Below are 27,040 nucleotides of genomic sequence, written 5' to 3'. Positions count from 1 at the left end.
AATGAATACTCAATCTCATAAGTACTGGAGTAGTAGAGATAACATTGACTGTGGATTACATCATCTACATTTAGCATTGTGTTTTTGTTGAAGCATCAACTTTAATTAACCTGATCTTATCTCCAAATATTGCTTCCTTTTCACGCAATCTTCCTAATTATTTTTAAAGTTATATACTGTTTTCTGGAAAGCAACGATTAAGTTCCAGAAAGAAAAAAAAGAATTAAAGAAGAGATATGTAAAATTGAAAAATTTTATGTCATAAAGTCAAATGTCTTTTAAGTTATGTTTGATATATAAAGTATTATAACGACTGAAGGTAACATAGTTACTTGATTGTGCTATAAAATGGGACATAATCCCCCCAGACCTTCAATATAAATTGAGTTCCACATTAAGGTACCTTGCAAACTCCAGGGAAAGTATATGGTATGTTTTGGTGAAGTTCCTGGAAGGAAAATATTAATTCAGGGAACGTACACGGTTTGTATTTTTTTTTATTTATTTATTATAGGAAAAGTGAGTTTTTGAATTAGGCCTATAGGTTGTTATTTTTTAAATACGACATTCAAACGAAGACTTTGAGCTTGGGATTTTACCCTTGAATTGTGAATGTAGACACTCCTCGATGCAAACTAAACAGTTAATATTTGTTTGCATGAACAGCAAGGTGTGAGAAAATATCAATATCGTATAAGATAGAAGAATATCAGAAATAATAGAAAGGCAAATTTTAAAAAAAAATGACAAAAGGGTATTTTAGCCAAATAGCATTTTTGCTATGTCTCTAGAAAGTCTCTTGTCGGATAAAAGCAAGCTAATCAGGCAGCATTTTCTGAATGCGTGATTACCACTCGCATGAATTCTCGCGATAACTTTCTGTCGAGGGGAGTGTCAAATTCCAAGAGAGAGGAGAGGAGAGGGGAATCAGAGAGAGAGAGAGAGAGAGAGAGGGGCGCCAGGGTGAGTTTATAAACACTTCAAACTTTTAAATTCATTAAAGTTATGTATACTTCTCTTACATGTGACACACTTTCTGTCGCTCCGACTCATTTCGGTGCTTGTTGTGGACATGTGTTCATGTTTATGTAACTGTCAGAACTGTTAGTCGCAGCTTCAGCGTCTCATTCGGACCAACAGTCTCGCTGCTTTGCACTCAAGTGTCATTCCGCTAACCAACTAACTGCTACTCGGGGGCGGGGGGTTCATCCTCTTTAATGCCTTTTTAAAATGCACAGTTTGACTTTTGGCGTAGTTACGTTTGTGTTGGTGTGTGTTTGTTGTCAGAACGGAAAATGTTAGTATCGTTGTTATCACTCATTTTCAATGTGCGCTCGGCCTGTTGGCGACGCTAGCCACAGCAGCTAGCCATTAGGCTTCTTTTTTGCGAGCGCACAAAAAAGTTGATACGAAGCTTTGGACCAATAAGAGTTGGCTCGTCGCTGTTATTGACAGGCTCCGAAAGCAATGTGCGAATGAGATGCGTATGACTGACACGCTGGTGACCAATTGCTGTACAGAATAGGCGGTTTGGTTACGGGAAAAGGCGGGGCTAAAGCGGTGAGCCAAGAAGGTAATGGAGGCTAAAAGAGAGAAACTTTTTTTAAGAGAGTCAGCGCTGTCTGGAAGAGGGAACTAAAGTTTGAGTGGGTCCTTTGGAATTCAGCTTGACCTTTTCGACTTTTGCAAGCCCGGATCTCAGCATAAAAATATCGCACTATCCGTGAATTGTAATTCTGACAGCAATTTGCGTCTGCAAGAGGAACCTCAAAAGAACTGAACGTCTCAGGATGCAGTGACATCCACAGCAAAGCAATTTGAACTGTCGGACGCCCGACGATCCGTGTCCCCACGCATGTCAACACCTCAGCTAGGAATGTAGGTCATGTTTTTGGCACAGTTGTACCTCATTCCATCACTTAGAGGTGTTGCACTGAGGGAAAAAACCCCGCAGTTTCTTAAACTTCGCAAAATTTGACTCACTCTCAGAAAAAAAGCATGCATTTTAATCTTTGTGCAACAAAGAAGGAAAGTCCAAGAATATAGAGTGGAGATGTGGGTAGAGTACCCGAAAACTGCAATCAAAAGTAGAGTAACAATATTTTAAGTAAAAGTAAAATGCAGCCATGCAAAAAAGTGTTTTTTTTTAAAGAAGGTTAAATACTGATGATCTGATCAGAACATCTAATTTATTATTTAAAAATTATGTTGCAAGACAGAAAATATAAAGTTTAACAAAAACTAAACAATTACAAAAAACAAATTCAAGCACTTTACCAAATTTTTTTTCTGCATAAAATTGATGAAGCTAATATCTACTGCAAGTAGCATACATAAAAGGCCAGGCACTGCATACATATCATTTGAGCAGCAACGCTTGTGTACAAACTCAATCACTTCAGCATTTAAACTGTAGGCTTGTGTTTGGTTCTGGAACATTTTTGGTTAAAAGGTGTTCAGTCTTCATTCAGTGAAGATACTCACAGAGAGTAGCCAGAGGTTTTACTCAAGTAAAAGTAAAAAGTGCAACTGCAGGAAAAGCAGTCCTAAAAGTTTTTTTTTTTTTTTTTTTTTTTTTTTTACTTATTAGTTTTAACAAGTTACTACCCACAGCCAAGTACAGACCAGAAAGCTAAACATTTTTGATAAATGCAATGCATAATTTTAATAAAAAAAAAAATTATCATTAGACATGAAATTGCACAACAATAACAGCAAAGTTTAATTGTCGCTGCTTCTGTTTTAGAATACTACCATGCCTTTATTTTGCATTGTCCCGAGGGCTTGGCATAGATTTCAATTTTTCTTAGCCATGAAGGTATGGGTTTAAGGTTACGTTTGTTCCATTTACTAAATCTTGTGTTCCCATTGCTGACATAAATAAATACTGGCTGCTGGACTCAGCCAACCACCATCCAGATCTCTAGTATCATCTGTGATCTGATACAAATCCATGTTGCTGTACTTAAAATGCCTTGTAAAAGTATTTTTACCCATTTTACAGTTTTCAAATTTTGTCACATTAAGGCCACAGACTTCAGTGTAATTTGAGTATTATGTGATAGATCAACACTAAGTGATTGTGAAATGCAAGGAAATTATATTGTTTTGTAAAATGTTTCAGGAAAAAAAAACAAATCTGAAAAGTGTGGTGTACATATATGTCCAGGTGTTTGTGGAACTGCCTTAAGCTGCAATTACAGCTGCAGGGATTTAGGATTGTCTCCTCCTGCTCGGCATACATAAACTGATTTATTTTTTTTTATTTTTTTGCCCATTTTCTATGTAAAACAGCTCAGGCTCTCAGACAAAATGAATACATTCCGGAAATTTGCAAAGTTTGAAAATTGGAACATTTTGAGCTCTTCATTCCTCAATCATGCTTGCTGTGTCATGATGATGATGGATTGAGATGCTCAAAGGTTGAGAAATGTATTTGTGTATCCTAACACTGCTCCAAAAATGTATTTTTAAATTGAATTACACACAGATGGACTCCATTTACTGAATTGTGTTCAGGGGCTACGCCACACTTTTCAGATTTTTGTTAAAAACCCATGTGTAGTTTTCCTTCCACTTCACAACCATGTTCTACTTTTATGAAGCGCATAAGAGTACACAACGTTAAACTCAATAAAACGGACGAAGTTTGTGGTTGTAATGTGAAAAAGTTTGCCAGGTGCGACTACTTCTGCCAAGCCTTGCAACTTATTTCTGTTTTCCCTTCTGTCTTTCTTTACCTCCTTATTTGCTTGGTGGGGTCTCCCCTGTCCTCTAGCAGTTTAAGCTTCAGAGTCTCGCGTCATGGCTGCAGCAGGAGCTATTAATACAGTTTGTTTAGTCAGTTTCCTAGCAGGCAGCGTCAAACACTGCCTGGCTGTGGCTGATTATAGCTGAGACTTGTTCCCCTACACCTGCTGAGTTGGAGAAACCCAAAGTTGTGTGGGGTTGTTGGGAGGAAGGTGGCGGGGGGTGATGGCAGTGGCTCAATGAGAAGGAGAGGAATCCGGGCCCTTTGAGTGCTTCCATGTCACCTTGGCTGAAAGGAGGCAAAAACAGGTGGAGTGTATTGAATATCGACGACGTGCATCGGCACCGCAGTAACTAGGAGAGTGATTGATTGTCTTAACTCTTAAGATTACTTCCAGAGTTTCCTCAGCGAGGAAAGATGCATTTGCTGCAGCATTTATTGTTGTATGCACAGGAATTACGCAGAGGCACATATATTGCATCAGTTTTTAGGGCTCTGACTTAATAAAAAAAATTTAAAAAATAATTTCAAATTGCAGCGTTGCACTGAAAAAGTGCTTTAATCGGGCCTAAATTTTCATCAAGGCAGCTCCCACAACAAACGGTATTTTCCGCTTTTGTCATTTGCGATTTATGAAGGACTTTCCACAAAATCAAATCCCACGTTTTAGCTCTGGTGCCAGTCAGCCAAGTTAATGTCTAGCATGTCTTTAGTAAGATGTAAACTCTAAAAATCTGTTCCCACTCCTGACGCCAGATGTGTCTGGTTCTCCACTCAGTCCACACCCTCGGTATAACGAGCTCGATGGAGTATCTCGTTTGCAGACGAATCCCTGCACAAATAGACTTGGTAAATTGGAGGCAGTTTGCGAGGCCCCCCTTCACCGACCTGTTGCCTCTGTCCGTCCTCCAGCAAACCAGAGTCTTCTGTCTTTTTGTCCACAGAGGAACAGCTGGTGCTTGCAAATGTAATGCAGCTTATTTTTGCCTCTTGAGAAGAAAAGGCCCGTTGCATGTTCGGCGCACGTCTTCCAGCACAAGGCTTCAGTAATCATGTGTTGGCTCAAGGGCAGCTGTCCTCAGCAGAGCGAGAGATGGCGGGGGGAAGGAGGAGGAAAATTTACTGACTTCAACACTGGGAAAACTTTCAGACATTTATTCCTGGCCAAAGTAATGAATAATATGTCCCATGCAAGAACGTTTGGCAACGCGGTTCACCCATATATTAGGTACAACAAGAGTTTATGTGGTCAGTGCCTCGGTGATATTAAAGGAATGAAATTTGATTCAATATTCTTCCCTTTTCAACTATTTGGGTGTCGGATTCAAACAGAAACCCGGAGAAGAGGCCCGGCTTAGCCGAGATCATTTAGGTTTAAACTTAGCAGGGATATTTGCATCTGTATTACAAACTTGTGGTTTGTACATATTCTGACTGTTTGCCTGTGGTTTAATACATAAAACCATACTATATATTGGTGGCAGCTGCTTTGTCAGTGGGACGGGATTGCATAATAGCAGCCAGACGTCACTTTGTGCCAGCTGAGAATGCTGAAACATTCATGTCTGCCGCCGGCCCTCTCCCCTCCCGTATCCCCCCTGATTTATCTCGAATGTTTTTTTCACTTAACTTTTCCAGTTTCTCTTCACGAGGAGTTTTGTCCAGCTGTGCAGGGCGGCGCAGGGTGGAGTTGCTGATAGAAGTAGCAGCCGGCCGCGCTCAGTTTTAGCTTGGCATTACAAGAGGAGAAACCAAACGGGAGCTTGTGCATATTTAACTCTTTACAAGAGCATCCACTCAGAAGGAGCAGGATGAAGTGATTATTTTGAGAGCTGTGGAGAGTTGTGGTGTTTCCTGCGGATTCAAGCATCCACTTATGTGCCAATTTTTGCTGTGTTTACAAAGGATTTAGGATGTGATAGTAGGATATCCTGAAATGAGTTTATACACATGACCTCGAAATATAATGTCATTTGGAAATTTTATTTTATTTTATTCAGTGTGCAATTTATTTTAATTTAGTGCATTTTATTCAATCACTAAATCTGAACAAATTTTACATTACCAGCATTAAAGCATTGTTTTGTTAAGCTTTTTTTTTCAGCTGGAGGAAAGTAAAGGTCTTGGTTATGCTTGACTTGACTAATATTTTCATAAAGCTAAAACAAAGGTTGCACAGACTTGATATCCAGAATAAATGTCAAAATGCACTTTTGTATTTTAATAACAATATAACATAGAAACAAGATGGAGTTGAATCTGAGGTGCATAATTATTGATTTCAATTCATAAATGTTCAGATTTTCTTCTGTTTTTGATTGTATTACAAAAAATTTAAAAACGGGCAGTAAATGTTGTGCAACCTTGAAATAAGTTTGTGCAAAACCTAAACATTATTGTGCCTTTTTCTTCCAATTATAACTAAAAAGTGCAAAAAAACAACATATTGTATTATAAAAGTTGCATACTGCAGCTGCTGATTTGTGTTGTTTTATAGAGCAACATGTGAGAGATTTCTGTGTTTAATCAATAGGGAGAAAAAGAAAATCACATTTTTTGTTTTATTATTTGTGACCTGGTAATCAGGGAAAAATGAGAATTAATTGGAGCAGTCTTGCTTTTACTACATTACATACCTCTATACAACAATATTAAGCAAATAACTAATATTTGTCTCGTGCTACTTCAACATGTCAAGTAAAATAAAAAAAGAGGAATCTATTGTGTGAATTTTTCCGTTATTGTCTTTTAGAAAAAACGACTGAGAGAGCAAATACAATCGGTAACAATTTAATCCATGCGAGTGTTCCTACTCTCTCTAAGCTTATACACTTTTGCTGTAAATTCATAAGTAAGTTTTTAAAAACTAACAGCCTAAGACAGACGGCTGAGTTGGAGCAGGAGATGCTGAATCCTGGTTCGACGGTGCTGGAGAGGTAAACAGAGGGAGTGGTCATGAGAGAACAAGGGCTTGGAAGTGAACTTAGGCGAGTTTGAGCAAAAGGTAGCAGGGGAGGGAGCTGTGTTTGTGTAAACGCCGGCTGTCGCTCCTGACTGTAAGCAGCTCCTCATTGGCCAGCCACAAGCCCCTGTGCGTGAAGGAAATATCACCAGGGAAACTTCTCCTCGCTGCCTCTGTGCATGTTTTCCTCCGTGCCAGGGTTATTTTTGAATAGCGCTCGGCTTCCTGCTCAGACTGAAGTCTACAAGCCGCAGCATCCCTGTTTTGTTGTTTTCGGGATTTGCCAGCTCTGAGATCCATAAAAGCTCGCTGCAATGTTCTCTTCTTCTCTCTCACAGTTTCATTGCAAGCTCTTTGCAAAAATGGGGGACGACAGACCTTTTGTGTGTAACGCTCCCGGCTGTGGACAGGTAAGACTTTTTAAAAAAAAAAAATTTCCCCCCACCTCCTTTCTTATTTGTGTCTCTCTACCCGTTTCTGCTCTTCCATATTTAATTGTCACCGTTGGGCTGAAAATGTTGTACTTGTTTTATAATTTAAAGCTGGAACAGATTGATGCTTGGGAAGAGACGCTTCCTTTGATTGGAGTTTGGCGTTTCTCCTGAAGCGCCAACATAAGCAAACTGTCTGTGATTTATGCAACACGTTTAATGAGCAACACGTTCGTAACATTCTACCTTGCACGCTCTGGTGGGACAACGCTGTCTCCTCCAGCCGTGACTCACTCAAAGCTCCAGTGAGCAATCAGAGCGGAGTTATTGTTTCAACCTGTCACTGCTGAGCGCCTGCAGACACAGTTTTGAGCCGAGGCAGTGACTCAGCTGACTGCCAGTAGTACACTCACATGCAGCTTACACGGTGTTCGGCTGCGGCTTTGGCTTAATATCGAAGGAGGAATAAGAAATGATACAAACTTTGTCATCGAACTTGTAATTGTTTAACACAGGAAACATCATGTCTGATCATTTAGCTGCTGTGTTCTCTTGGGTGCGATAATCCTCAGACTCTGTATTTAATTAAGCCTTCCTGTGTCTGAAGAAAATGCACATGTAGCTGCTAAAAGATTTAAGTCGTACAGGCTTTTTCATTCTCTAGATTAATAGCTATCTGTTGCAAATGTGAACGTAGCTCAAACAGAAGTCATACAAACCAAACGATAAATAAGTCATTTGTTTGCCTTTGTTGTCGTGTATCATGGATACACAAGGGACACATGTCTTTTCCCTGACAAATGTTACCAATGTAAATCAGTTCGTATTTAATTAATGGCGTTATTAATTTAGAAGAACAGTTAAAACAGGATCGTGGCAGCTTCTCGAGGCAAAGCCGTGTTGATGACAGTGCAGGTCCGCAGATGTGGCTCTGCCAGCAGTTTCGTTTGAGTGTCAAACTAAACATGTCTGGAGTTGTGTTGTGGTGTCAAACACTGTGACACATTTACAATATCACCTCATCACCTCTCCCTGTGGAATGTAAGCAGATCTAGCTTCAAAAACATTGTCTTTTTGCAACTTTTCAGGGCCATGTGTCAAAACAAAGCCCATTATTGGTTTGCGGTTGCAAAGTTTTCGCCAGGATTTGAGTGATTTATATCAAGTTAATATCTAATCCACTATATCCGTCATCTTTTGGAATTTGTCGAGTGTAGGCGTAGAGGTACGTCTCATTTTTTTGTTTTGTTTTATTTGGCAACTTTTTGTTAATTTTGGTGCTGTTATATTTAGGAATGCCTCAACACGTTTGGTCCTGCTATGAATTAGTCATTTAGCGTGACGTGTTGGTCAATAGAAAATCTCTGTTTGACATCTAAACAAAATAAATGACCCCTTGCATGTCTTTTTTTTGTCACCCCTAAATATTTCTGATCATGAATAATAATAAGTTCCTCTCATAAGGAAAACAAGCTATCCAAGTGTAAAATAAAACCCAGATTAATGATGCTTTGGTTCAGTTCTACTATATTGAAAGGTGACCTGTCAAACGATACTGAAAAAGCACTCGTTTTGATACGGCATAAACCTATTTTGAATTCATAGAGTTCTTATGAAAATGAGAAAAATCCAACCAATTGGACTTTGAAAATGTTTTTATTGTACTAATTGGGCTAAAATGTGGAAGTCATTTAGACAGTAACTGTTTTAAAGCATTGCTGTCTAAACAGCATGGAAGATGACACTTAATGATCAGATGTGACCTGAACTGATAATTTTTCCCCGTTACCTTTTCATACCTACTTGCCGCTGGACGTTTCTCTGCCTGTAGATGGACGCAGCTGATATGTAGTTGCAGGAGGAAACGTATCCTTATCGGGGAACTAAGACAGGCGGAATATGCTTCTAACACTTAAACATATAGGGTTAGTTCATGCCATTCTTCAGTGTTTCAGATACAAGAGTGTCATTACGCTGTTTAGTCTCTCTCAAACAGCAGAGTTAGTCTTGAAGATGCTGCGCTGGGGTTGTGGTGCTACTCTGCTTTGTAGTCTTGGCTCTGTAGCACAACTAGCATCAGGACTTGTGGCATCATTCGGTTTTCTCTTTTAGTCTTCCTCATAGACACAGTTTTTGTAGTTTTGACTACAGTAGATCAAAAAGCTCTTTTCTGGTCCTACCTGCCATATTCCCAATGTTTCAAACTTCCACAACCGCTCATGTGATGCTTAGCATTTAATACTCAGCTATTAGAAAGAGGACAAAATGACACACAGATATTTTTGTTGCCTTGTTTGGTTACATTAGACATAGAACTAACAAGATATTTATGTAAAAACATTGACAACAACAGTGAAACATGGGGGGCATTGTGTAGTTTTTGTCTGCTTTGCATCTGGACAATTTGTCATTATTGATGGGACTGTGAAATTTGCTCTGTACCAGAAAATCCCAAAGGAGGATTTGTCTAAGATCAAGCTCACTGAGGTTGTGCAGGGAATAGACGGCTCTTTTCTTAAGATAAAACTAACAGGCTTCATTAGATAAGTCTTCAACCCTATAATCAGGGTTGTGATTTGAGAAAAATTTAAAATAATTTTTCTTATTCTTAAAGATGTGTTTTTCCTGTTTTTTTTTTCCATCTTTGAACATCATTTGTTTTATTTTAATGGTTTTTGGAGGATGAACACGTTCGAAACTTGACCCCACATTTCAAGTATCCCTTTGAAAATATAACAATAATATTTATGCTAAAAATAAATCTAGAAATTTTCAATCAAACTTGCGGTGAAACATTGACTGTACGCCAGTAGCAGGTGTTAAAAGTTTGCCAAATCGGTGACACTGATCTTTTTAAAACATTATCGTTGGGACAAGATCCAACATTTGTGATTGGATGTGGACATCCCCTGTTGAATTAATTATTAAAGCAATGCAGTGTCTGGCTGAAAAAAGAAATCAGACACTAGAAATAAATGGACTCATTATGAATTATTGTGCTTGTCCCTGAACGGCTCTAAAAGTCAGAATTGAGACCTTTAATTGCAAGAAGTAGTGACTGGGAATCCAGAGCAAGTGACTTAACAGTTGTGATGTATGTGAGCCCCTACAAGAACAAAAGCCTTCCAGAAGCATTTGGATCAACTTGCAGATTGTCCAAGTGTCTCTTGTTACAACATTTTAATAATAAACTGGACTAGTCATGAAGGGAAAATAGCTTGCATAATTATCAGTTTAGAGTAAGAGAAGATACATTTTTAGAGGCTAAAACCATGTCGTAACCAGATGCTTGACAGAAACATCCAGAAACTTTAACAAATAAGCCTAATGGCCCAAGAGGCTTCACCGCCAACAATCTGTCAGATGTACAACAGGTGCAACATTATGCAACTTGGAGGCATCTCTGTGTTTACAAGAAATGGATAATTGAATATCATCTGAAGGTCCAGCAGCGATGTTACCCAAATGTGATCAGTAAATGGCGCCTTGTGGCGCAACAAGAAATAGAAGTAGAGGCAGGCAGCCAAATGACAAGAATTGCTCAGAGATGAAGAAAACTATTTCAAGGCAGAGCCCAGAACACCCACCCGTTATTGGACGTGATGTGATAATGAGTGGAATCAAAAGCTGAGAGCTGAGTTCACGTTCAGCATGAACAGGACATATTTCAACATCCCCTCGTTTTGTGAGAATGAGGTCTCCACAAGCCAGAAGCCCTGCGGCAAGCTGTTTGTTTTTAAAAACTAAATTTTACATTTTATGAGCTTTTAGGCCAATCGCTGTCGTGGTTTTTATGTGCATTGGACATATAACACCCTTAACGGTACGTGATCTTAATGTCCAAATGCTGTTTTACTGCTGCCCTTTACGTGCAACAGTTGTCTACCAGGAAAATCTGAATCCTGCCCGTAATAGAACAAGAGTGATTGACTTTTGGCTTTGGCCAAGGTTTTCCTCTCACCAAGTTAACCACAACAACAACAACAACAACAAACCCCCTGAATTGGTGCCCAGTATTTATTGCCTCAGGAAGGTAATCCTAGCCTCCATTATCTTTGGCACGGAGATTACCTGGAGATAGTTTCTCCCACAAAATGTAGTTGTCTCGTTCAGAGGACAGAGACGGATGAGACATGTATTGGTGATGCTTTTTAGTCGGGCTAAAAATAAGGCTCCTGACACTCGACTGTGTTTCCACTGCGCTCTCTTGACTGAAGTCGCAACTGTAACGCAGTGCCCTAAAATAGGCTGCAGTGAATAGTGAATAGGCTGGTGCGAGAGCCAAGATTATTCCTCCTACGTCTCAGAGTGAATCACATTGCCACATCTCAACAGAAGACGGTGCGTGTCTCAGAGGACGCCGGCCGTCCCTTCGTCTATATGTCTGATTTGTGTCCTGCAGTGGAGCTCCCGTAGCTGCTAATGTGATACCTGATAGGAGGTAATCCAATATTGAAGGGCCAGTCATAGTTTACATTATCCCTAAGCCTTGCACGTGAACGTTGGTGACATCGAGTTAACTTAAACGTTCACTCCCTGCATTTTTACACCATTAAATTCATTTGAAACAATTTCAGCTATAATCCACGCTGATCTTTTATCTTTGTCTGGTAGTTTCATCTATGTAAGGTTATGTGAGCCCATGTCTTTAAGCTATTATTGGCCTGTGCTTGCAAGAAACTTTATACCAAAGATTTGGTGTTCTTTGTGGGTTTTCCCTCATAATTTTTGCTCAATTGCCTGCATATGATGTGCTACATCTGTGTGTGATTATTGCAATTTGATGTCTGGATTACAGTAATACGGGCTGCCTCCTTAGGTAACAGTTACAATTATCTGCTGGCTTATTCACGTAATATTCTCGTGTTTCTTCCCCTTCTTCTTGTTCACTTGCTGCAGAGGTTTACCAATGAGGACCACTTAGCTGTGCACAAACACAAGCATGAGATGACACTGAAGTTTGGACCAGCCAGGACCGACTCTGTTATAATTGCAGGTACATTTTTTGTATAGCATACAGTATTGTTATAAAGCCATTACTCTTCCCTTAGTTTTTATATTCTGCTTCCCAGAAGCCAGAACTTTCTTTTTTTTATCATTTACAGTGGACTTTATGGCTTCTGAAGGTCTTTTTTTTTAAATTCTTAATGTGGCTTCTGACCATTTTTTTAGATTATTATTTACAACTAGCCATTACAGATGAACAAGCATTGTGTCATTTGATGTTGTCCTGTGAAATGTCATAAGAAATAGTCATACTGCAGTAATGGCAATAAGCTCTAATAAGATTTTTACCAAGACAAAAACTGATGGTTTGATTGGGATTGTTGCTTTTACTGATTGAGCTATTTCCCCCCCAATGCTGCCATGACCAATCAGTGCTGTGATTACCTTTCGAAATGTGATTAAATGTAATTATAATAGGGAACAAGTTTATTTTTATAGCAATATTTTTTGTGAGTTTTTAGACTGTATTGAAGAATAGATGAATAGCCAAAAGGCTGGAGAGAATAGTTTTTTTTTTTATTCAGTTTTAGCATCTTCGTTATAAGTACAACATATCCTGATTTCAGCTTTAAGACTAGATCAAATCTCTCCACTAGCCTGTATATAAATTTAACATGAAAAGGCTCCTAAACTCAAGGAATTCATTATTATGACAGGCATGCACAACATGTCACAGATTTATCTTCATCGTAATGTCAGTGTGTACATTATTATTATTATTATTATTATTATTGCAAATCTATTTAGCTTGCAATATATATTAGTTAACCCACAGAAATGCCATGCTTTTCACTGTCTGGGCCTACAATTTTATTAAACCCAAAGCAGAATGACATTAATGCTGCGTACTAAAGGATTTTCTTATTTATTGCTTGTCATATTGTACATGCTTTCCTGGTGTCATGCAGCCCTAGTCTTCAGTTCACTTGTCAAAAGAATCAGCTATAAATGTTGTTTTTGTCAATTGTTTTTAATAAAAGAAGGCACTAGTAAAGATAGTTTGTTCCTATTTCTTCACCTCAATCTGCACTTAAAGCTGACTTTGAACCAATAAAGTTACTCAAAAATATTAATCAGTTTGGCGAGAATGTTGCCTACCTGTGCAGTGTATGTAAGAAAGGGTCAGAATGAGATTCTGATGGCATAGCTTTTTGTAAAAATATTACACACTTTAATGTCTACGTTAGTTTTTAACTTTTGCAATTGCTTTTAATTAAAATAGAATACGTTTTTCTTACTGTAGCTAGTTATTGTTGCTTATTTTCAACGTGATGGAGTTTATTTATTAGTTTATTAGTTTAATGTTTTTTATTTTTGTACATGGACACAATAAGGGACTGAGAGGAACACAAGGGAGCATGTTGACTGTCCTCTATATTGTGTAATCCTGCCAATGATTCACAGATAAAATGTTTGTCAGCTGAAGAGTTTTTTTTCTCTGTGGGTAGAGTAGTGGTCTTGCAATCCAGAAGTTGTGGGTTTGATTCCTATTTTGTCCTCTGCCACGTGTTCTCATTAATACGACTAGAATAGTTCTTTATGTATTCAGTCCATTTACCAGTTAAGTTAAAATAAAAAAAAAGATCTGATCAAGTCATGTAGTGATGCAGTTTAAGGTGTTTTATCTAAAAAAAAAAAAAAAAGGTTGTTTTTGTGTCTGAGCCACAGATGAAAATAAAGCAGGTTTAAAAAAAAAGTTCTGCATGATGTTGAAATACTGAACTGGAAATTATGCACTTTAAAAAAATAAAATAAAGAAATGAGTAGTGATGCAAGACCTTTGCACAATTATTGAAAAAAACAAAAAAAAAACTCAAAAATGTCTTTATCGTAGCTGCTAGGAGTTAACCAAGTGTGATATTGTTGTAAGTCATTTCCTTCGTTGTCGTTGCTCTTTCCCAGATCAAACGCCTACCCCCACTCGTTTTCTTAAGAACTGCGAAGAAGTCGGTCTGTTTAACGAACTCGCCAGCTCCTTCGAACAAGATGACGAAGACAAGAAGGCGAAGAACTCTGTAAGAAATCGAAATTGGGAGGACGTCCATGACTGCTTTTTTCTGTTGCGCTAATGTTCATCTCTGCATGCATCGTTATGTTCAGACTGGGGAAATTTCCTACATACTCCAGTGTACTAAAAAAAACCCTCATCTTTACTTCCCTCTTTCGAACTCAGTTGCTGATTTAATCAAAAACTACAGTTTGAAATTCCTGTGTTGCACAGTTTTTTTTTTCCTGCATCATTAGAATTTCAGTTATTGCAGAAGTTTGCAAGTATAGTTCTCAGTCGATGCATTGGTTGTTCATTGCACTGAACATGGATTTTCATGAAGCTAACCGTGACAAGCAGATTTGTATAATAAATGCCAACTTCCCTTTTTAATGCTTTATTATTCTGAGTTTTTTTTTTGTTGTTGTTTTTTTTCTTTTCTTTGTCACATTATAGCTTCCTGCAGCCAACTCTGTGGCTTTAGACATGAGCCTGCAGACGCCGTCAGATGTGAAGGTGAAGCGGGAGTCACCTGTGGAAGTCGACTCCTCGCCTCCAGAAAGCCCTGAATCGATATCTGGGAAGTCGGACAGCAACCAGGAGCCAGTGGTTAGAGGAAAGGTGTGAAGGATAAAAAAAAAAGAATAACTAATTTATCACTGCCGCTTTGGCTCTACAACATTCAGTTCTAAATGTATTAATTCCATTTTCTGTAAAATCCTGTTAGAAATATATTGAATCGTTTCTCTCTTAGGACACACCACCAAGGAGTTCAGCTCCAACTCCAACTATTGTCCGCCCAGGTTCTCTTCCACTACACTTGGGCTTCGATGCCCTTCACCCCACCATGCCGTCACCCACCTCCGTCATCACACAGGCTCCGCCTTCAAATCGCACCTTGGGGTGAGTAATTTTCAGCCGTCTGCAGCTCACTAAAAATATACCAATGATAATTTGATGATATCCAACTTGGACTTGCTGATGCTGATTTTAGCTGGTGGTTGTTGCACTGCACTGCTACCGGGATTTCACTAAGCAAATGAGTATGAGCCTTCTACTGGATATCCAGTTATCTTTTAGCTGGCATCAAGCTATATAACCCAAATTGATGCAATGAGTAACTTCTCATTTCTTAAGCATGTTGAAAGACGTAGCCCATGTTAGTGGAAATAGATGCTCGTCTGTTAAGAAGGGTCGAGTCTGCAGTTACAATTAGCATCAAATTGGAGATGGAAGATGTTAAACAAAAGCTAAAAGTGGCTAAAAGGGCTCTTCTCAGCTGGTGGAGAAGAGCACTCAGCTCTTCTCCACCAGCTGAGTGCAAAGTCGGAGAACTGGAAGGGCTTTAAACTGGTAGTTGTGATGTTTTTCTCTCCTGGCGGGTTTTCTTCTGGCCTCTAACTAGAGTTGATTAGTCCATTGGATCGCCCTCGGACACAATGTTTATGGCCTTGAGCCGGGTTTGTTTTTTTTTTTTTTTTTACTTTTAGGCCTGATAAACTCTACTCCCGTTGTCAATGCACGACTGGTGAAAAATGTATGCAACACTGGATGGAAATAAATCTTGTGACTTTGCAGAAGCTTGTTTAAAACAATGCCACAGACAATAGCATAATCAAAGCTGAAGGCCGTATAAAGTAATATTGGTGTGTGATGGGTTTTTTTTTGTGGCAACGTTTTTTTGTCCAAGCATTGTATAAAATAACAGAAGAAGAGCATCCCGTATATTTTTCTCAGCCTTCCAGCTGTGAGACACAAGTGATGATTATTATTTTGGGGTCAGAAACATCACAGCTTGTTTAAAAGAGCGTAAAAATGATCAATGGACTGAACTCGTATAGTCATACTGACCACTCAAAGTGCTTTTTATCAGAGCTGCATTCATCCACTGATATGCTGATTGGTCAGCAATTTGTTATCGAGTGCCTTGCTCAGGGGCACATGGATGTGTGGCTGGGCTCCGTCCCTCAGCTTTCTGATTACATCCTGACTACTTTGCTGACTGAGCCAGAGTCAGTCATATCAGGGTTTTACGATTTTAAAATAAAGACAAAATGATTAACAGGGTTTTCCTGCATACTCTAGATAATTTAGGCATTTTTGATTTACATTTATTCTGATAAGCATGGGAAAAAATCTGGAAATGCATTTATATTTCCAGACTTTATTCCCTCCTTTGTCTAAATGTTGTTGCCTTCCTTCCAACCTGCTTCCTATCCTTCCTTTTATTGTGTCCAGCCTCCCTTCTTTTCTTGTATTATTTCTTCCTGCCTTGTGCCCTCCTTTGTTAGTCGTTATTAGTTTTTTTTTTTTTTAATTATGTAGTATTTTATGTTCTATAAAATACTGCGTAGGAACTGAAAACTTTGGGACACTTAATGAGGAAAAGTCTGGGAGTTTTTCAATATAAAATGTGTCGAATCCCTGAGTTAGAGTTGTTTTTAGCTTCTTATTACTACTAAAGCTGCAGTATTTTTGTGTATTTCCTAGAAAATATAAATCGCTACTTTAACCACAAACTATTGAAAAGACTCAGTGTTTCCCAATGAAGCATGTACCCAGATAAACAAACATATAATTAAAAAAAACTAAAATAACAAAAATATATCGTAGAAAATGTTTCTACATGCTTAACAATGAACTAAGGATGTAATATTTTACTAAACAAGAAAGTAGTCTGGATCAGCCTTGATCCAGACTAGGGCTGAAACGATTCCTCGAATGATTCGAGTACCTCGATTACTAAAATTCCTCGAGGAAAATTTACCTGCCTCGAAGCTTCGTTAATTTATGTTTTATTATTTAGCGCACCGTGTTCCGGCCGGGACTTCATTTGCGTTGCGCGGAGCTCTCACTTCCGCCTCTGAGTTGTTGACAAAAGCTAAGTCTCAGCGGCATAAAGTCCAATCTTCAAGATTGGCCCGTGGGGATTTTATTGATTGATGATAATGCCCGACTTTTTATCGTTTTTGGGGAACCAATAAGCATCCTTAAAATGACTGGGGGGATGCCTGGAGTACGGCAGCATTTCTCCTCCGGGGCTGCTGGTTGAAAGCGAACGGCGGGAAGAGCGCTGAGGTGAGCGGATAGCCTGAACAGGGCGGGCGGCTGAGTAGCTGATGCTTACCGTGTAAATGTAGCTTTACCGACGAACCGCACAATAAATTTCATATCCCGGCCTGAAGAAACGGGTGGCGGAGCGCATCGTACATGGCTGGTAGATGAGTTTCTGAGTGTGACCAGTGAAGGAATAGACATAATATAAGGGTAGACGCCGCATTGGCTGCTCCGGCGCAGGAAATACGGCGGCCATCTTAGAGCGGTATAAACTCCTACTTTCCTCAATCAAAACAATAGACGATGCCTCAGCTCTGAGGGATATTATTGTTCGGATCTATGGATTATTGATGTGAGGGCTCCACAGACAGCATTTCACAAGTAAGATGGACATATTATTGTGTATATATTGTGATTAGAATATTACTTTACTGTATTTATGTCCACCGGCGAGATACCAGCTAATATTAGCTACAGTGCTTGGTGTAATACGGGTTCAGCCCCGCTATGAAGGCTAACTGAGATTCTGTACATCTAAAAATATTAATTATTCTCTAACATTGACTTAGATTATATGACACAAGAGCATTAGAAATGAAACAATATAACACATATTATAAAACTTGTGTTATAACATTCACCAGCAAAGTTTACACAGGTGGTAAAGACTATTATTTATATGTAATTCTTTCACTAGTAAGATACATCCCAAATCTTCCGTTTTTGTTTTGAAAGTTTCATAAAGACACGATGTGAGGAAGAAGAGGGAGAAATCTATAAAGAGAGACGGATTCACTGCAGCACGGATGGATCTCATCAGATTTTGGACTTAATCTCAGCTGCTGAATCTCTGAAGCTAGAAGTCGGCAAAAAAAATAAATAAATAAATATAAATATATATATATATATATATATATATATATATATATATATATATATATTCAGTATTAATTATTTATTTGTGCCATTATGAATCTTTATTTGTGTTGTATAGTTATTTAAATATGTATTGATATTACTAAATAATTTATTAAATAAATTATGAACGGCTGTGTGCTTTGTAATATGCTCTTTATACATCAATATCAGAATATTCCATTCCTATTCTATTGTTTTAGCCACTAAGCATATTTAAATACTTAAATAACTTAAATAACATACTTAAATAATACAATTGTTTATAAATGTAGCTTTGATAGATGTTTGAATATGGTTTCCAGTAACAAAAAAGCGTGTTATGATCGATTAAATGCGCTGATCCGTCACTGTGCCTGTTAAACACATAGGACCGAGTGGAGTGGTATACCGCTCCAAGATGGCCGCCCTAAATCTCGTCAGCGACAATAGGCGACAGCGGGGCATGAGGCGTCTATCCTTATATTATGTCTATGAGTGAAGGTGTCGTAAATATCCCGTATTGCTTCCCCCCGTGTTCGTCCCCCGGTCTAACGGTTCGTCAGTCCGCTGGTCTATTTCCTCCCCTCCACCCCATGTTCGTTCATTCGCCCTCTCTTCCCACTCCAGGCGGCATTTCCCATATTTTCACACCCAAAGCGTGACAGGTTAGGTGGCAAGGTGAGTTTAATTAATCTATTAAACTCACTGAAGATGAATACATAAACTAAAAGCTGGATTGTAGACATTTTTTATAAGCATATTTGTGAGCCTGCCTCTTTGTTATTAAATTCAATATAATTTCAGATTTTTCTATAACCTTTCTTCTGGTTAACTTAGAAAGTGAGCTATTATTGTTACAGGTTAGTTTTCTAAACTACAAAAAAGCAACTGTTAGGGATGCTCAAATATGAAAAATTGGACTGATATTGATATCTGATGGTAACACCGGTATTATGCCAGATTTACCAATATTTCATTTTATAATTTTTTTTATCCGATTACTCGATTAATCGTAAGAATAATCGATAGATTACTCGATTACTAAAATATTCGTTTACAACAGCCCTAATCCAGACCATACCCAGCAATAACCATAGGGAGTTGGTCACTTTTTAGTTAAGTTTATAAAATTCATTAAAAAGAGCTTTTTTAAAGTTATCTTTTCTAAATGTTATCTACAGTTTTTAATTTCAGTTTCAGTCTAATCTGCATATCTGACTGTTTTTGTTAATTATGGTTAGTTGTGGATAACCAGAGATAAACACAGATAAACTGTGTTGAACACTGATGACAGGAAACATTTTAGAAAACCACTTCTGAATTGTCCATTGGTGCTTTCTTATTGTAAGTCTGTTGCAATTTGCTCATGTGTGTGCTGTTTCCAAAGTACTTCAAAAATGTACTGAAAAACCCAGAGTGCCAGCTTGTTTAAGGAATGACGGGTTTTTTTTGTCTTTTATGTTTTGTCTAGTTATGTTTGACCTTTAAGAGTTCCCTCAATATGATACAAAGGTTAATACTTCTGCTTAAAAGGATGACTGCACAATAAAAGCAATTCATGCAAACGTCTCCTTTTTTCCCCTCTTGTTGTCTCTTAATAGTTCACCAACTAGCCATTACCCAATGATGATGCTTCCCACTGGTCAGGCTGTGCCTGTGCTCCCCGGTCCTGTCCAGATACCCTCTGTCATTAATGTAAGACAGACCAGCAGTATGTACAATGTCATCGTTGGAGGGAATAAGTCTGTTATGTCTTAATTTATGTGCATTTATGCATCATGTCTGACTCCAGCTGGCTCGACCCATGTGTATGGTACCCAACATTCCTGGAATCCCTGGTCCTCCTCTGGGAGGCAGCAGCAGCGGCTCCAACTCCCCCTCTGGCTACAGCAGCATCCACTCAGAGGCCAAGATGGTCAGCACTAAATTAGCTCTCTATTTCTATCTCTTTATCTCTTTTTCTTGTCTGCATCCTTACCCTCCAGACTTGGTCTGCTTTGCCTTACTTTGTACATCATATGACTTTTTACTGCAGTAACTTGTTATTTAACCCTTTCATGCATCGCCACAGTAGGTGCTGAAAAAGTGAAGGCTGCTGCTTTATTTTGGCATTTTAGCTCATTTGAAGAGCAGTAGTTCCCATAAAAGCTTTGGCTGTTTTATTCGTGCCCAGAAAGTTATTGTTGTTGGATTAATGTGTATGTTGTGACTGATAGGTTTTTATACCTTATTGGCCAGGCTTCGTTGCCAACAGGACAATAGAGGATCACAGTGCAACATCATAATAATCGAGTATCATCATCTGAAACTTTTCCCAGGGACATGCAATGCCTCAAGAACCAAGCCCCGATTAGATAGATCACCATGTCACATGAGTGTGCTGCAGAAAACAAACCTTTTTATATCCACTCCTCAGAGAATTGTTGCTATTCCCCCTATAAATAAACTTGCATCACACAGCTCACCTTTTACATCAGTGGGAACAACAAATTGCTTCAAACTGTAAAACGGGAGCTGGATGTGAGTTATTATGTTGAGTTATATTTTTGAAAAAAGCCTTAAAACGACTTTCCAGGGATCCTATTTTTTTTTCTTTGCTGATGATAGAAAGCTAGCTGAATAGTGGCTTATCCACTGCAGGATCTCACAAAATACTTTTTTTAAAAAAAAAATAAAATACACCCTTCGGTCTTACTTCTGCTTTTAGGGGATGTCGGTAAATGACATCACAGGACACACAAGTATCAGGCTGATTGGTGAACCTTTTTGCAAACAAGTGACTTTTGACAGATTTTAACTTAAGCTCTGAATTATTCAGGTTTCATTAGAGTAACAGAGGTTCAACCACCCTCACAAGTCTGAGCTGGAGTTTGACTCCGTTACTCAAACTACAATAAATGGCAACACTGAGTTAAATGGTAACACAATGGTATATTTCTGCTTAGATTTTTTCTCCATTTGATTTGTTTCCACTGATGTTCGGCTGTGATAAAATAAATACATCCCGTGTTCTGCTATGCCTTGTTATCATTTTCAGCTCAGAAAGTCGATGATGTGCTCAGAGAACTCTGATCAGGGGCATTATGTCTGTTGCTTTAGGGTAGATTTCAACTTGATTGTAGGTAAAGATTTTATCTTGTAGGTGAATGCCATTTAAAATAAATTAGTGTGGCTGGAAGTTTTGGAGTTAACATGGACTTGCTGCAGTAATTTTATTACCTCAAAGCATGCATTTTTATACCCTCTGTGTTTTGATCATGTTCACAACAGTAGTGCCACTTTGCTCATAGCGTCAGCTTGGTATGAGAGTGCAACTTCCTGTGTTTGCCAGTGATATCTCTCTTTTAACTGTTTTTCCCCTGTAGCGCTTGAAAGCAGCGCTGTCGCAGCAGAGCCCATCGGGTCAGAACTTGGGATCCATGGTGATGGGCAGCAGCCCCATGGTTCCTCAGAAGGCAGAGCAGAGCCAGCTGCTTGTCCAGCATCCGGACGCGCCTTCGCCTGCACAACCTCAGGTGTTTATGTCGGCTCCTGCTGCTGTTCTCCATAGACTTGAAACTGAAAGAAAACGGAGATAAAAATTAATCTTGATCGATTATGAAGGCTGAATAATCTTTTGAAGTCATCAAAACTTGCAACCAAGCACTGAGATGACTGGAATGTGTTTTAGTTTTAAATACTGAAACTGTGAGTCAAACTTCCCTTTTCTTTCTTGTCTTTCTTCCGCTCCCCTCGCCTGTCTGTCTGTTTCCTTTTGACCTCTTGCCATCTCTCTCCCTCAGGTATCCCCAGCACAGCCTACAGGTGGGCGTCGACGGCGGACGGCAGACGATGACCCAGATGAGCGACGGCAACGCTTCCTGGAGAGGAATAGGGCGGCGGCATCACGCTGCAGACAGAAGCGCAAACTGTGGGTCAGTTCTCTGGAGAAGAAGGCCGAGGAGCTCAGCTCTCTCAACGTCTCGCTGTCGGTGAGTGGGCTCGGAGTGGGTGGAAGAGGAATGAAAGCTTGTACTTTTTCAGAAGTTTAAGTGCTGCAAGACTTAAATCTTGGAGCAGGTACATCTGTTTAAAACCCCTTTAAACAAAAAATACATACATGAATGCTCAGCTGTTTCAAATGATGGATCCCAGTGGTGCCATTTTATTTATTTAATTTTTCTTATACAACATAACCCACAAATGAAGCATGATGTTTGATGTCTTTTGTTCCATTTCATTTCAGAACGAGGTTTCTCTGCTGCGAAACGAGGTGGCACATTTGAAGCAGCTGCTGCTCGCCCACAAGGACTGCCCTGTCACCACCCTACAAAAGAAAACGGCATACTTAGGTACAGCCCAGAAGATGTGTGGCATTAATAAATTTAAATACTAAGCAGTCTATAAACGGACACTTTATTCACACGCGTTAAAAACTGACGCGGCCAATATTTGACTTTTCACCCATGGGTTTCGAAAGGCTGGAGTGATGTGATACAAAGAGGACAGCACAGACTGAAGTGTTATTGAGAGCGGCAACAAAAGAGAAACAGAGGACGCGCGTGTTTGAGGCCTTGAATGTTTGCAGGATACTATCAGAGAGCATCACTGCACCTGACCCACACAGCCACATCCCCAATGCGCAATAACACAAATACAAGCCGCATGTGCACAAAGGACCTGCCGCCCATAAACAACAACTCCTCAACACGCCCCTGTTGAGGGGCGTGTTGAGGATTTGACCCACACAAATATGACACGCGAAAGCGATTCACACGAAAACGATGCACCTGACAAACCCCAACGCACACGACTCAACACAGGTGCACACATGTACATCTATATATTGTATTTGTTACAAGTTACTTAATTATAAAAAAGGAAAACAAAACCTACCCAATTTCACTTTCCATATTCAGGCTCTGCGTCTGTGCCATTTGGTTCATTTTTTACTCTTCTTGGCAAACATTTCGACCTGACTTAGCTGTTTAAAAGACTCGTTTTTAGTCATCTTCACTGCACAGTCACATTTAGCTTATGGAAAAGCAGCAGCCACCAAATAAACAAAAGTAAGGTAACCAATGAAATCTTTGTTTAGCATGGACATGTCCCACCCACACAGATGTGCATAGCTAAAGACACAAAGGACAATGTTTAATTCTTTTCCCCACAATTTTGTTAATAACAAAGTGAAAAATATCAAATAATTAATATGAAACATTTTTAATAACTCACAGGGAAAACCTCAATGCGCGCACAACTTCTGGTGAATTTCTGACAGAATCTCAGACATATATTTGCTTCGTTGCAAATAACAAATATCCAGCATTTTGTCATAAATTAGAGCTTACAGTTTTCAAGCCTCGTTTGTCCTGTGTTGCTTTTTTTTCCTCCCCTGCAGCTGCAGAAGAGAGCCTAAAGGAAACCTCTGAGCCTACAGGGTCCCCGGCTCCAGTGATTCAGCACAGCTCTTTGGCTCCCAGCCCCTCTGCGATTCAGAACGGCCTGAGCACGAGAGCCGCGGCCGAGGCCATGGCCATGTCGGTGCTAGCGGGAATGGGTCAGCAGCACCAGAGGGTCGAGGGTGGACCCTCGCACATTATCATGGCTGCACAGTCCCAGTCTGCTGGCAGATGATGAGCAGCGCCACCACTGGCCCAGGCTTGGCTCGCCACCCAGGGGTAGAAAAGATTCCCACCATCCACAGCCTTTAGGTCCAAATTTCACATCTCCCGCTACCCTCTTTCCACATCTCCTCTTTTGATCCTCCTGTGGAGCCATCAAGCTGTGGCCTGGAGCTCAGCAGCAGCAGCAGCCGCAGCCTTCTGGGAACGGACTGAGACTTTTGGGAGAGCTTCCTGTTAACTTTGCCATAAACTACAGGGGCTGGACTCCGATATCCCTTCCTCTTTGCCCTCCTGCTCATCTCCCCTCACCCTCGGTGAATAAGACGACCCTCTCACCAGGCTGCGAGAAAGTGCGTGGAGTAATCTGCCGTGATTATGAACTTCCTATATGTGCACAATTTCAAACCCACAGGAGTTGCATAAACGTTGTTGATCAAATCAGATCCAGCACACAGGACTTTATGCTGTTTTCAGCTGGGAATAGTGCCTCGTGCCCCTGGACATTAATCACCATGCTCGCAACCCACACGCCCGTCGCTGCATATCGCATTCATCTGCAGCTCAAAAGACGCAACAACTTTCCCCACTTCTGACGATCAGCTTCAGCTTCCTGCTAACGGTTCGGCATCAATGTGATCTGATCACGGACCCAAACACGTTTCCTCATTTACCTCCTCTTTATGTTTAAGACATATTTTAACTGTGTGTGATTGTATACTTATGTACAGAAGAACATGAGTAGTTGCTTCAGATTTGACACATTGTTAGCTGTGATGTTTGCATGTAACTTTTCCCGAGTGGGTGTAAAGTATGTGCAGCTATCTGATTTGGCATATCATCCAATATCGGTCTCTAAAACCAAAAAAGGATTAGATTTTAACTTCAAACAAGTTTTTTTTTTTCCCTAAAATTTTCATTTTAACCTGAAGGGAATTTATCTTCTGCTGTCCGCCATGTTTCCTTAAAAATCAGGCCGACCGTTCAGCGAGGTTGGAAGTTGGTTTCCTTTTTTTTTTTTTTTTTTTCTTTTCTTTTTAATTTTATATAAAATTACTCTGATCACATTTCTGTGTGGGTCCAGGACTTTGTATAACTGTTATTTTCACACTTTTCAGGATGGCAGATCATCCTTGCTGCTCGATGGAAGTGTGATGAACCCTTTTTTAAAGTCGCTGTGCTCTTTACCAAACCTAAACTAAGCCATAATCTCTGAGTCTCCAAAGACCACCTGGTACTTGTTCTGAGACAGGAAGTAGTCTGACTGTTATTTTGTGTCAGAGTGACAGAATCTAGTCTATCACTACTTGTTTCTTGCACTTTGACACAGTCACACACACACACACCCCTGAAGATTTTTTATTTTATTTTTATTTTTTTTGCCTTAAGATCACATTAGTGCCTCTAATATTTCTTCTTAAATGTCTAAAAAAAAAAAACACAGCCTGGTATTACTAAACAATTTTTACTTGGAGAAATTATTTAACATCACCTGCAAATCTGCAAATAACTTCCTAAAACTAAACTCAACAGTTTTCTTATACTGTGTCAGCAACTTACTGTTTTGAAAATGAAGAATTGGGGAAAATACTTTACTTGTACTTGTCTGTCATCTGGTGGAGAAATGGAGAAAATGTATTTTCTAGTAAAAGCTTTAACAGAAACATCTAAAAGGTTTAATTAAAAATCTATCCAAGATACTCAACTAAGTACCAATAATTCTCCCCCCCCCCCATAAACACAGAAATGACACGCTTTTCCTGTTGTCCTCGTGCACTTCTGTTCTCCTTTTTGCCTACTATGGCCATATATTTGCAAGATACTATATTTGAAAAGCAAGATATCTCTCTGTCATTATGATACTTTAATATGCACTAAAATAAGAGTGTATTGTGGCTTAGTATTTCTCTTCATTGGGTCACGTTTGTGCAGCTCTTTTGTTTTTCAGAACAGAAGTTTGTTCATGACAATTTTGTAAAAGTCGTACTGTAGATGTGAATGGGGAATTTTCTCACCAACTTCAAAACGTTATGCTCAGACTGAACCTCTCATCCTACAGTCCCAATGGCGACCTTGGCATTTTTTTTTTTTTGTTTTACCTGTTGGCACTATATTTAGCCAGCAGTCCCATATAGATATATGAAATAAAAATTTTAACTAATATAGCTCTCATATTTTTGTTTCATTTGTGTGATGGGCACCTTTTCTGTCATTTACTGTTCTTTTATTGTTGTGTGGTGTTGTAAACACTGCGCAACCATTTCTCATACTACTTTTGATTGTACTGATGAATATAGACTAATTTCATTTAACAGCTTGTTTTTATTCTCTATAGAAGAAACTTAAAACCTTTTTCAAAAAGAAAAGTCACCACCCTTGGCTGTCTTTGTCTAACTTATTTTTTTTGTTTTTAAAAATTGGTCAATTTACATTTTGCTTTTTCACTCTTTGGCCTTTTTAATATTTGACTTGTTATGAAAATGACAGGTAAATGGAAAATAAAATGCAACTATGGTAACAGTTTCACATCATATATTTCTGTTTTTATTTTTCACACTCCCATTGTCAGATGGATGATTTCAGAAATGTTTATTGTACATATCTGTACTATATAAATATATATACTTTTCCATGCATGTCCAAGTGGAATACCATGAACACTTTAAAGTGCTGCAGTTTTAATTAAAGAAACTACATCATAAGGAAATTTGTGGGACTTTTTTTCTTTCACATTTTCCTCTTTTCTCCATTGTGATTTCTCCCAAATATTGAAGACCCTGCTGTTAGTGTGGAGAAAAGTAATGGTGTATCTGAATTTCTGTTGAAGGCTTTTCATGAAGTTTGAAAAGATTTCCTGTTTTTCATGTTTCAGACTTGCTGAGAGCACAACAATCATAGCTGCACTAAGGTTTGGATAGTTTACAGATTCTTTATAGATTCAACTGAACCTTTTTTGTTATGCCATTAAGTGGAAATTAGAGGCATAGTCAGAGGACATGCGGATCTGTATCTCCTGTTGTATCTGCTGTGTAGGTTCATAGTGGCGTAGTGGTAATAACATAAAGTGACAGGTGAGGAACTGAACCATCTTGAAATGATTTAACTTAAAGTTGTGTTACCTCATCCGCATAAAGATCTTGGAAATACAAACGACAGACTTCCATAACCACTAATCTTCCAGCAGCCATTGGGCAGATTACACATTTGACAGGTTACTGGTCTATCACAGAGCTGCATGCTTTACTGGTCTAACAACCAACTGTGCATGTGTTGGGAAACCGTGGATTTTCCTCCTTTAGTTATATAGTACCTTTCTCAGACAGCAGTCATAAATGCTTCACAAAC

The 27,040-nt window shown here is 39.1% G+C and overlaps 1 protein-coding gene across 2 annotated transcripts; it reads left to right on the top strand.

Annotated features, from left to right (window-relative positions):
• The first annotated feature begins 874 nt into the window (after positions 1–874).
• On the top strand, positions 875–26,402 carry atf7a (activating transcription factor 7a). Of its 2 annotated transcripts, XM_014982239.2 has the most exons (12): positions 875–963; positions 7,052–7,123; positions 12,044–12,140; positions 14,054–14,166; positions 14,595–14,759; positions 14,893–15,041; positions 19,694–19,787; positions 19,885–20,007; positions 21,458–21,607; positions 21,875–22,063; positions 22,318–22,423; positions 23,473–26,402. In XM_014982239.2, the coding sequence occupies exons 2-12, from the start codon at positions 7,076–7,078 to the stop codon at positions 23,706–23,708; spliced, it is 1,470 nt and encodes a 489-aa protein (XP_014837725.2). In that variant the 5' UTR covers positions 875–963; positions 7,052–7,075; the 3' UTR covers positions 23,709–26,402. The 2 variants fall into 2 exon arrangements, with proteins under 2 accessions (XP_014837725.2, XP_014837726.2); XM_014982240.2 differs by lacking the exon at positions 875–963 and having other exon boundaries at positions 998–7,123.
• The last annotated feature ends 638 nt before the right edge of the window (positions 26,403–27,040 follow it).

The sequence above is a fragment of the Poecilia mexicana genome, unplaced genomic scaffold (genome assembly GCF_051168715.1).
Source record: "Poecilia mexicana isolate PSO_F unplaced genomic scaffold, ASM5116871v1 scaffold_7, whole genome shotgun sequence".
Lineage (NCBI taxonomy): Eukaryota > Metazoa > Chordata > Actinopteri > Cyprinodontiformes > Poeciliidae > Poecilia > Poecilia mexicana.
The sequence above is the reverse complement of the archived record's forward strand: the minus strand, read 5'-3'. Positions and strand labels throughout refer to the sequence as shown.